The 12,717-nt window shown below is 31.0% G+C and overlaps 1 protein-coding gene across 1 annotated transcript; it reads right to left on the reverse strand.

Annotated features, from left to right (window-relative positions):
- Nucleotides 1-311: 311 nt before the first annotated feature.
- Nucleotides 312-9,953, reverse strand: LOC105176882 (low affinity sulfate transporter 3). The gene is made up of 12 exons (XM_011099825.3): nt 9,545-9,953; nt 9,408-9,456; nt 9,104-9,311; nt 8,846-9,020; nt 8,487-8,552; nt 8,171-8,401; nt 7,765-7,891; nt 5,350-5,636; nt 1,935-2,128; nt 1,120-1,196; nt 740-816; nt 312-660 (listed from the first exon to the last, which is right to left on the reverse strand). Exons 1-12 carry the CDS (start codon nt 9,884-9,886, stop codon nt 517-519), a joined length of 1,977 nt encoding a protein of 658 aa, XP_011098127.3. The 5' UTR covers nt 9,887-9,953; the 3' UTR covers nt 312-516.
- Between the last annotated feature and the right edge of the window lie 2,764 nt (nt 9,954-12,717).

Here is a 12,717-nt window from a genome sequence, read left to right on the forward strand (position 1 = left end):
GACACTTTTAGAAAGTTTAGGGACCAAAATGAAAATGAGGTACCGAAACTGCAAGTCTCTATAAAGTACAATATCAAAATTGAAATTTTGTAAAGAGTGGTACCTAATTTGCAATACCCCTTATACTGTGGTATGTGAAATGCAATTACTCAAAATTTTGCGTGCATACAAAATCACTCGAAAATCAATTCTCAAGAGAATCGATCTGACTTGCTCGGAATCGATGTCTTAGTCATCGCTAGTGAACAAGTCAGACATTGGATACTATCTTTCTTTTTTTCTTTTTTAATTTACTATATTTGCAGATAAAGTGAAAACAATAACAAACAAAGCCATGTTAATCGAGTATATGGAGGTAGGTAAAATAGTACAATACTTCACAATGCAAGAACTAACATTGGCTTATGATCATCATATTCCTCCTTCACATTCTTATGACAACATCAAGTTTTAATGATGGACATCTTATGTAGTAAGATTTCCATTAGAAATGGAATTATTCTAATTATAAGGTTATTAACAACTATTCATTTTGAGATGAAGAGAAGCGTCGACAGCGTCCGCTACAGAGAAGAAAATCCACCCTGATCCAATTTTATCCACCAACTTTGCCACCTTCATCTTGCTAATCACTTGCCACCTCGGATTCGCCACTGCTAACTGCAAAAATTTAATATAAAATGTTAAAAAATAATTTTTTTTAAAAAAAAAGATTTATCGACTAGGACAATGAGCTCACTTCTATCCCTTGTGAAATTAATTCCTTGTGCAGTTCTTCCATAGCATGAATTCCCGAAGTGTCGATGTTCATCACATCTGAGAGAGTTAAATGTTATGGTTGGGTCAAAAAAATATAAATTATACATAATATTTAAATTAAATCATTAATTAAGAATTCGAGTCTACGAAGAGATTTATAAATTTAAAATATGAAAAGCTCGAAATAAAATATTTGAACCCAACACGTTAAATACACGTGGCCGTTAATATGTGGGTTCAAGTTTGTAATATAATTTTAACATTCAATTCTAATGAAAAGGTCTAAGAATTAACATTTATTAACTTGTATTTTTATTTTTATTTTAATTTCATTTTATAGAATTTATGGACACAACTTACTGGTCATGTCGAGGATCATCACACGAATTCCTCCTTTAGTAGTTTCTTCCATGTCGTCCGCCACCCACTTTAAGATCCTAAATCATATGGAAAAACATTAATTTAAACATAATCATAAAAATTTCACCATAATTTATTTATGTTCCTAAATTCATATGTTCGTACGTGTATAATAAGTATATTTATGTAAAAAAAATTATATTTTTCATCCCATAATTTAGACCAAGCACATGACCAATCCTATTGCTTATTGGATTTTTTTAAAAAATAAAAATTAGACTCGTAATTTGTAAAAAGAAAATCTCACCAATTTTCATTAAGAATACGGTTGAAAATACTACACACACGTCACATGGCTATTACCCCTTTCAAAATGAAAGGAAATTTCCACGTGACTTTTTTTCATCAATTTTCTAATGAAAGTTGATGGCATGACGACCGAAAGCGAGACATTTTTAAAGTTATTGGATTATTTTCCAAAACTCCAACAAAAAAACGTATTGGGTTGCGAAAAATGCAAGCAACCACCTGTGGTATTGCAAATGAGCCGATTACCCCTCTATGAGAAACAATAGCAATTTATTTTCCTATATTTTTTAAAATGCAGCAATTCACCTCTCTGTGTTTTTTAAAAAAACAGCAATTTTCCTCCTTAGACAGAAAGGTAAATTGCTCCTTTTTTTTATTATAAGAAGATAATTTACTTATTTGTATTATCACAATAAAGATAAATTGCATTAAACTCGTATTGGACCAAAATTATCGAACAAAATGCAATTTCCCATATGTATGTATGTATTGTATTGCATGTGTACCTTTCTCGTATGAAATTAGCATTAGCGAAGCAGAGTGTTGCAGAATTAATACGAAAAATGGAGATGCCGGGAAGTTTGGTGGCCATAGGATATTGTACTGTGTTGCAGAAGATGTCTGTCCCGGGAAGGTTTCCTAGTACTTCTGTACTAGGTTTGATCGAACTCAATATTATCTTGCCAAATGAGATGCCCACCTGCATTCAACACTTTCATTCTTACATTTTCGAATATGTATACCAAAACATTCTTCCATATACTTACACTACCCAAAAATAAAAAATAAAGAAAAAATACAAGATTAATAACAGAAGTAACGATTTTAATAGGGTTTTTGAATATAATTTACCCTCATGTGATATTAAAAACGAGCAAATTATCTCTCTGTGAAAAATAAATATTAATTTATCTCATTGTATTTTAAAAAATGAAGCAATGTACCTCCCTGCTTAAGGAGGTAAACATGGGGGAATAATTGCTATATTCTGAAAAGACAGGGGGTTAAATTGCTATTTGATTTTTCACAAGGGGGTTGTTTGCCTATTTTTCATAACACAAGTAGGTAGATTACAATTTATCCAATATTAATCTTGTCATTAATTATATATATTTAGTGATGAGTATTTTATTTTATTTTGTCACAATAATAGATTTTATAATTTTAATAATTATTACTATTTTGTAAAAATTGTTATTTGTACGAATTAGTGACAAAAGTATATACAGAATTGTCATTATATTAATCGTATTGTCACTACAAATGCATAACTAATTATACTTTAGTGACAACTTTATCTGATAATTATGTAGTGACAAGATAAAAATTACTGTCATGTAATATGTATTTTTATAATAATTTCAAAATTGTCAATGACACTTTATTATTAATATTATATTTTTTTCTAGTGTCACAACATGATAAATTGCATTGAAATGTAACAAATGGACAACACCTTCTAGAAAGATATTTCTACATAAATCAATGTAAACAAGTTATATAGAAAGCTGTAAGTTAAGTTAAGCAGCAGTGAAAGTTGAAATCCAAGTATTTACGAAAACAACTTAATATTTATAATTTTTTTTCCTAAGGAGGTGTTGGAAAATGCTTAAAATTTGAAAATAAGTTGAAAATAATATTTTTTGTCTATTTTTGAACTGCTTAAAATAAGTTGATTCAATTCAAAAGTTATAACGACTCCCTACATACCAGCTTCGGCTCGATTTTCGATTTTACAAAACCCTGAACTGAACCGAAAATTTGGTTCAATTTAGTTCGGTTAATTAATTTGCATACCCCTAATAAAATTTATGTATGATTACACTAAATTTCAAAATAAAAAATAATCTTGCAGTGAAACAGGCGTATACTCTGGTGATGAGAATAATTAAAGGTGGTTTGAATAGGGAAGGCACGTTTTCAGGTTCATGTTGCTCTGACACTTCTTACTTATCACTCACTCTTGGGAAAAGCCTCTTTCTGTACGAATTTTTAAGTGAAAAATTAGGGCAACAAGATTCTTAGATTCATTGAACCTGGACACATACACACACATATATATATATGTTTTGATCCTATAATTTTGGCATTGATATCTTTTATGTTTGTAGAGTTGTAAAATAATCTCGTAACTTTTTGATATTTTGCAATTTTAGTTCTTCTAGTGTTGAATTTTGCAAAAAAATTCAGAATAAATCATGTGTTCTTTACGATTGTGGCATTTTTTATCCTTTATATTTTAGGTGTTGTAGAAGATTCATGTAACTTTTTGACATTTCACACTGGTCTTTCCCGGAAAAGACCATATGCCAAGTTATTCTTTTTTTTAAAAAAAATTACGTTCATGTTGGCAAAAGTAAACCAATCAGAACAAAAACTTCAATTTAAATGAATCACGTGAGACGCATATGATTTATATTTTGATTAATTTGGCAAAATCCAACACCAAAAGGATCAAAATTGCAAAATATGAAAAAATTATAGGATTTTTTTACAATTCTAAAAAATAAAAATATTAAAATGTGAAAAATGATAGAATAAAAAATATATTTAAATCGCAAAAGTTGAGATGGAGGGGCCCATGATTTATTACCCAAGGGAAAAGTGCAACAGCTTTGGGGGAGAGCTTTAGATTCATTGAACCTGGACATATGTCTAGCCACCTAATTCTTTGTGCTTTTAGCCATGGAAATATAAACTAAATAACTAAATAAAAAATTAATAAATTATTATAGAGATAATTATACCGTCATCTTATAAAATTTAGTGTAATTATAAATAAATTTATTATAATTTGAGAAACTAAATCTAATGTCCCTAGAGTTCGTTTTTATCTAACAAATAAGTCATCGAATTTGTTGATATTAACAAAAAAAAATTAAATAAATATTCATATCTACACCCGATTGATTTATCACTGATTTATTACAAGTCAAGTTCATATTCCCTTACCAAATTGTCCTAAAAAAGATGAAGATTTATCTCATCATATGAATTAATTGTGAATATGTATTTGATCAGAAAAAAGATTTTTTTAATGTACAATAAATCAGTAATCAGTCAATTGAGAATAAATATGAATTTTTTATTTAATGGCTTTTTGCTATTATCAACATATTACCATTAGTTCACAATACATCTGTATCAAATGACGAGTTTTACATTTTCAGTAAAATTCAATAGATCACTACAATTATTTTTGATAAATTAATACAAAATTAAATACAAAAAACCCATTAAAATTTATATAAGACCCATAATTCATTTAAATTTATTTAAATAAAATCATATTGAACCCATATTAAAAAGTACAAAAAAGCCTAAGAATTATTGGTATAAGCTAGTGGATGTATTTTTGGTTTCATTATTAGTGGTGGTCACTAGTCACTATTTACAAGTAAAGCACGACACCGTATTGACCCTAAGTCAACTTGTCAGTGCTATGAAGTCTTAGCAGTTGTCACATCTAGTAAACAAAATTCAATGATAGAGTATGATGGAGCCCACCAATCACAAGTATCTTTCTACGCCTATTTTGAAATCTTAATAATAATTATTATTAAAAATGAACATAATTCATCACTAAAAATTCAAACGGAAAAATACAAGCAACCCCCTTATGATATTACAAATGAGTAAATTATCCCTTTATGAAAAAATAAATAGCGATTTATCTTCTTATATTTTTTAAAATATAACAATTTACCCCTTTATGATTTTTAAAATGAAGCAATTTTCCTCCCTGTAGAAGGAGATAAATTATTTTCATTTTAAAAAGTATATTAGGTAAATTGCTATATTTTTTTTATAAAAAAATAATGTGCTCATTTTCAATATCACATGGGGAAAAATCGCTATTCACCCAAAATTCAAATAAGCACGTCGAGTATATTAATGAAGAGATAGAAGCAGAAAAATTACCGCGACAAGAAGCCCGATTTCGACAGAGCCAAACAAGACCCCGAAGAAGGCGCCAAGACAGACCACGAAATCCAACTTGTCCACCTTCCAGATGTTATAGGCTGCGTTGACGTCGATAAGTCCAGGCAGTGCGGACAAGATGATTGAAGCCAGAATGGCGAGTGGGGTGTAGTACAAGAGCCTGGTGAATAGCAGCAGCGATATCAAGACTGTGATTGCCATAACAATGTTGGACACCACGGTCTCACACCCTGCAGTGAAGTTCACCGCCGTCCTGGAAAATGAACCTGTCCGCGGATAGGGACAGAGCCGTATTTCTTAGTTTTATTGCGGTCATTACAATAGAAAGAATAGATTTGTTCCTACACTATATACTATATATGATTGCTGCCACAAGGTTGTAATAAATCAATATTGTCGATCACTATCAGATAAAATTGACGAGAATACTTAAAAATTTTAACCGTTTAAATCAGCATCCGCCATCATTTTTTAGGTATGGCAAAAGTAGTTGCCGTGGTTTTAAATTGTGACTATGGATGCTTAATATGTGGTTTCGATTTTTTTTAAAGTTATTTTCAAATCGAATTGTTATTGGTGATTTTATAAAATTTTTACTTTTAAACCAAAATCAAAGGTGCAATTTTGTGCGGTTTGACAGTTTTAATACTTATAGTAAAAATAAGATGTTAAAACTAACAAAAATCAAGATATGAAACTAGTATTTGTATGCAGCAAGTAAGAAAGACCAATATTATGCACCATAGATCACCAAAACTCTCGAGTTTCCACAACTTTAAGTGGATTAAAATATAAGAACATATATATTAATTCAACAAGAAAACACTTAATCTAACAAAAGCCCTCGATCGATTTTAGAAAGAATAAAAATAAAAGAAGACAGAATAAAGAAAAGGTAAGCGAGAATAGAGAGGAAAAAAAAACAGGGAAGAAAAAATGAATGAAATATTGCGGCAATAATAAATTGACTTAAAATCTTAATGAGTTTAAAGAATTAAATATTTATATTTTTTTGTAAAAAGTTCAAATATAAATATTACAAAAATGAGCTTTGTAACATGGATCTTTGCTAATATGTGAATTTTGGGATTATATAATTCGAATATGAAATTCTTCTAAATTAATTATTTTATCAAATTATTATATATATAATTTAAAAATTATTTATTTATTTAACGGTGAGGTGTGGTTTCTGGCAGGATTTTTTAAACTCTAAATTAAAACCCAAACGTTAGTACGGTTCTATTTTACTCTAAATTTAAAATTACAATTTGAAAAATAAATCATAAAAAACAGTTCGATTCACTCTGGTTCGAATAGTTTTGAGCAATTTTAATTTTTTTTATTACCTCTAATTATGACGAATGTTTTAGCCTCTTACAACAATAACTAACAACTGTTGCGCAACCACTCTCAGAAAGTAGTCTCATTTCATCACTTAGGACCACTCTTCAACCAGGGTATTGACTCCCTTATTACCACTCAATGAATGAGACACACAACACGCAAGTTTTCATTATCACACATTCTTAAAAGCGAATTTTTCCAAAATCATTTTAGTTATGTTGTGTCGGGATCAACAAATTTGAACATAGGAACTTCAAAGTACAAATTCACCAAACTTATTTGAAAAATTCATGCTATAACAAATTTTAAATTACTGAAATTTTCATTGTGAATTATATGTTATGGTATTTTAGTGAATTTCAAATGCATTTAATACAGAGTCATTTGAAACCCTTACTTCAAACTTTTTTGTTCAAATGCTACTTAAATGCATTTTTGGTCCCGTAATTCAGGCTATTTGACATTTCGTTCTTTAAGTTTCTAGGATAGCATTTTGGTCACTCATCTTTTTAATTTTCACAAATTCACTTTTTTCTTTATTGGAGAGCACCCTTCTCGCCATCGGAGGTGAACTTCGAAGAAAAAAAAAGGAAATAACAAAAATTGAAAAAACGCAAGACCAAAATGGTACTTTAAAAAGTTAAAAAAAATAAAAAATTCAAATAACCTAAGTTATAGGACAAAAAATATATTTAATCAAATACAGTATAAATGAAATAAAAAAAAAATGAATCCAAACAAAGCATTAGTTATTCAACGGATGAATAGCAATTTACCCCCTTGTGATATTGAAAATAAGCAGATTATCCCCTTATGAAAAAAATATAGCATTTACCCCGTGTACTTCTTAAAATGAAGCAATTTACCTCCTTATATAAGGAGGTAAATTGCTTCATTTTAAAAATCATAGGGAGTAAATTGTTGTACTTAAAAAATACAGATAGGTAAATCGCTATTTATTTTTTTATAAAAGAGTATTTTGCTCATTAACGATACCACATCTCCAGTTATTCAACACATGATGAGTTGAAAAGAGAAGTGTCTCACCAGTGGCTGTGTAGCAAGAAGTAAGAGATCCAACAATGTTCATAAATCCCATTGCCACCATTTCCTTGTTCCCATCAAGATGGTACCCTTTAATGGAAGCAAATGATCTCCCAACTGCAATAGCTTCCTGACAAAACCAACACTCAAATTAATACATTTTTCCACCCAAAATTACACTGAGGTTAATGACATTTGAATTCATGATTCTGGAACTGCGGATTTTAAATCTTTCGACTCTAATTTTGAACTATATTTCGTTGAATTATATAATATTTACAGATTTTGAATTCTTCTGAAATGTAGTCATTTAAAGTCGTTCTTTCAAATTCAGATCCATCAGTCCAAATATAACATGCCGCTGTAAGAAAACAGATGCCAAGAAGAAGTGCTGAGATCGAACACTGACAGTGAGAGCTATGAGTGAACAAATTAGCCCAATTTTTGCTGCTTCACCAACATATGGACCTCCAAAGTTCAACTGATGAACTGAGCTCAGATTCAGGCCTCCTTTGAAGTGCTTCACGATTTTAACGCCGTGTCGGTCGGCCTTCGTCAGGTAGACTATTAAGGTGGATAGTATGACGGAGAAAAGAGGAGCCATGGCTGGTATCCAGAAGAGTTTCTTGTTTCTTCTGCCCTGCGAACAGTTTCCGTTTTTACCAAAAGGGCTGACAGTAAAAAATTTTCTTGATAGAGCAGTGAAAAGATAGGTATTTACTTACGATGAATCGGGTGGTCAGGATGAAGATCAAGAATGAACATCCAAGGACAAAGTTCAATGGATACCACTGTTAATCAGACAAGATGTAAAATTCGTCAAAGGTTTTGAAAAATTTACCGCAGCCCACGAGACGTAGAGCGTGTTTGGATAAGCTTGCCAACTTTTCAAAACATCTTACAAGATCCTTAAGACGATTGAAGTTTATAAGTTCGATGATCTTATTTTATCTGAACATACGTAAGGACTTATAAACGTTTTAAGTAAGTTTAGCCAAACGCCATCTTAATCAAACTAAGTAATGAAATGGGTAAAAGTAGAGATCTTTTTAGTTATTTGTTTGGAAAAGTGTAATTAGCTTACTTCCTCATGAAGTGCTTTGACAACAGCTCCAAGCACAGACACAACATCAGTTTTTGTGGTGAAATGGGTAAGTCCAAGCAATCCCTTCAGCTGTTGCAGCCCAATTACAATGGCTGCACCGCCCATGAATCCTACTATTGCAGCATGCGACAGGAAATCTATCAGAAATCCCAACCTGTCAAAAATTCAAGAAAACAGACAACAATAAATAGGCAAGAAAAGCAAAATCCCACTTCCAAAACAAGCTTGAAAACCGACCTGAACAATCCAAACAGCGCCTGGAATGTGCCGGTGAAGAAGGTGACAGTGAAGATTATTCTTAAATAGGCGGCCGGATCAACGTTAGGATCGACCAGCTTCGAAATCATAGCTGAAAGAAGCAGTGAAACCACCGCGACAGGGCCGATGGCAATCTCTCTCGAACTCCCCATGAGAGCATATATCAAAGGCGGAACCACGCTCGTGTCTGAAATATTACACAAATTTGCTGATCATGAGCAAAAGCTTTCCTCCAAGATGGAAAATAGAGTAATTTACCGCATTTTTTTCATCCATTACTTACATAGACCGTATTGAGGGTCAAGCTTTGCCAGATTAGCGTAACCAATACTCTGCAAATATTAAGGAGGATCAAAGCTGGTTTTCCATATTTTCGAGAACGAATCAGAAAGAAGGTGTTACATATATATATAGATATACCTGAGGAATGCAGAGGCTGGCGAGAGTTAAGCCAGCCATGACATCATTCTTGAACTTGGTAGCTTTGTAATTCCTTCCCCATTTAAGGATTGGGAACAAGCCTTGCAAGAAGAGGACAGGCCTGTTTGCCTGAGGTTGTCCGTTTTTCGCTGCAGGAAAACAGACGGTTTCCTTTATGGAGCTGGAGAGTTCCTGCCATGGAGCTGGCGGGTTGGGGGAGCTGAGCAGCCATTTGGCCCTTTCCGACGCGGCAGCGGTGGTGGCTGCGTCGTGGCCATCCATCTGCTTTAACTCCAGTGCAAAGGTGTCAGCAGGGATGGTGCCCATGGCTCTCTCTTTCATCTTTTGAAGTGTTTGGGTGAACCCAGTGAGTGAGTGATAGTTGCAAAAAGATTCTTTGCAGCTCACTTTAAATACTAGCCCCATGACTTGAGGTTCTTTTAAAGCACCACATCCTTTATTTTATTTTATTTTATATGACTTTATTTTATTTTTTGCGACTATATATTAACAAATATTACGAGAGACTTCATGTTATATTTTTCGTTGTACGTACGTGTGAACGAGCTGTTATGATAGGCATATATTTGTATGGGGTAAATGAAATCTTGGAAATTTCAAATTTAAATATATATTATAAAAAATTGAATTACTCTCGGTTTATAATTTTACTGCATCTTAAAAATCATGGTAAATTAATATTATCTAGTATCTATCACGGTAAAACAAAATCAGTACAAAAACTTAAGGTTTGTACATGGATAATCAATATTTTCTCCACATAGTTTTTAGTTACACCTAAAGTTTTGGTTTCACATGCAAAAACAATAACGACTTTGCATCTATGATTAAGTAGAATTCACCATGACTCTTTTACTTTTAATCATGGTTATGAACCAGAGAGAGAAAAACAAAGATAAATAAGTATGTGCTAGAGATAGTATGTATGTTTGGATTTACTTCTAGAGATAATTTAAAATAAGTATTGTATGTTTAATGTTGTGTTTTGAGAGAGAAAAATTACTGTTCATTGTCAAATCATGTCTTTTTTTTATATATATATTTTATTTATATGTGTGTGTTTATATATATATATATGTATGTATTTATGCTAAAACAGTTAAAAACACCCAGATAGGATGTATCTGTATGATGGCAAACATTGAGTATGTTTTGACTTATCCCGGAGATAACTTAAAAATATAAACAAACGTAGTGCATATTTCTTAAGTCGATTTGTAATACTTTTAGAAAATATAGAACGAAGCCTGGCAATTCTGACTGCCGAACCAAAATTAAACATAATTTATAATAGGGTAAATTACATCAACACCCCCTAAAGTTTGACATAACTATAAATGCATTCCTATTAGATCAAAAATTACAATTACCCTCCTTGAGGTTTGTTCCGTCTTACATTTAACTCCATCAGTAGGGTTCTGGTGAATTTATTATGTGTTATTCCCAAAATATCCCTGATAAAATTTGACTATGATTTGATAAACTCTTTTGTATTTTTTCATTAGCATAATGAGGTAAATTACATTTAATTAAATATAAGGATAATCAATTCTATAATAAAGTTAATATCATTAACATGTGACTATTGTCAAGATTCTATCATAATTTACCACTATACATATATATATATATATATGAATATTAGATAGAGTTAAATGCCTTTTGGCTTTATGAAGAGTTAAAATTACTTATTATTTTACTACTTTGAAAAGGTATAGAGTTTGAAAACTAAATAATCTATTAATTGACACTCGATTCTTCACATCCACACCCCACTTTTCTGACTCAAAAGGATATACATATATACCTAAACTCAAACTTAAAGATTATTTGTTTATAGCAAATCATAATCTCCATTCTCCACTAATAATTGACATGTCTTAATCTAAGTTCCCATAATTATTATTTTTTGTTCCAAAATGAAATATAGATGACGTGGATAAAATAAGTAAATTCAAAACAATGAAGTGGGTTCAAAGTATTTTGGGAATATTACGGACCTGCAGATAAAAAGGCTCATGGAAGCCTATCAAGTACACAGAGCCAGCAGAAAGCAAAGGATTGGAGAACACATGACAACATCGCCTTGACGAATAAATGTCGTCCTACATCCAGTCCCAAGTATATATATACCTCAACATTTAAGATGATCAATATAACTTTTTGATAATCACATTCACTATTCATATCGATACACGATACACAACCTATTTATATAGATCCTAACTTGAGCGCTGGAGTGCTTACGTCAGGTCTAGTCCGACATTTGTCTCATTGCATAGGTCCCAACCTCATTCCCAGTACCCCGAGCTCAGACGTCGAGTGATATCGAACTTATTTAGTAGTGATTCTATAGTTGTAAAATGGATTAGAAAAAAAATATATTAGATGTGAAATATATAATTATGACATTATTGTGCATATGTGGAAATTTTGATTTTTTAATGAACAATTTTTGTTATTAAAATTTGACAAATTTTACATACCAAGTATTTATAGTTTCAAATTACATACTATATATATATATATATAGATTTGACATTTGTCATCTAATTATGGAAACTTTGATTAAAATATTTGACTGGCTTATAGGGCTTGTGCATGCGTAGATGCGAACGTAAGATAATCCTCAGAACCCCCCCCCCCCCGCCCCCCCAAATCAATCGAAATTGAATAATAAATAGGGATGTCTACACCATTTTATTCCATCCAACTAATAAATTTATCTATTAGCAAAATTCATAAATTTATTTATATTAGTAAAAAAAATTAAATACAATTTTATATTTACTCCAATTAATTTATAACAAATTTATTGATTGTCAAATAAATTTTTCCTGATTAATATGTATGAAGTTGTACATCTTGACAGTTATGAGAATAGTTTGATTAGAAAATATTTGTTTGACCAGAAATAAATCTGTAATTACAAGTCAATTGTTCCATGCATTTTACTTATCGATGAATTTATTTTTGAACGAAAATAAATGTTAAGAGTGCTAAATATAATTTCTCAAATTACAGAAATTTATATGTAATTGCACTAAATCTTAAGAGAAAACATTGGAATTATTCCTAAAAAAATAATAAAATAGAACAACCTTTTAGAGATTATTCATTGCTATCTCCATCATCATTACATTCGTTTTTTC

The sequence above is a fragment of the Sesamum indicum genome, linkage group LG2 (genome assembly GCF_026168435.1).
Source record: "Sesamum indicum cultivar Baizhima isolate 11 linkage group LG2, ASM2616843v1, whole genome shotgun sequence".
Lineage (NCBI taxonomy): Eukaryota > Viridiplantae > Streptophyta > Magnoliopsida > Lamiales > Pedaliaceae > Sesamum > Sesamum indicum.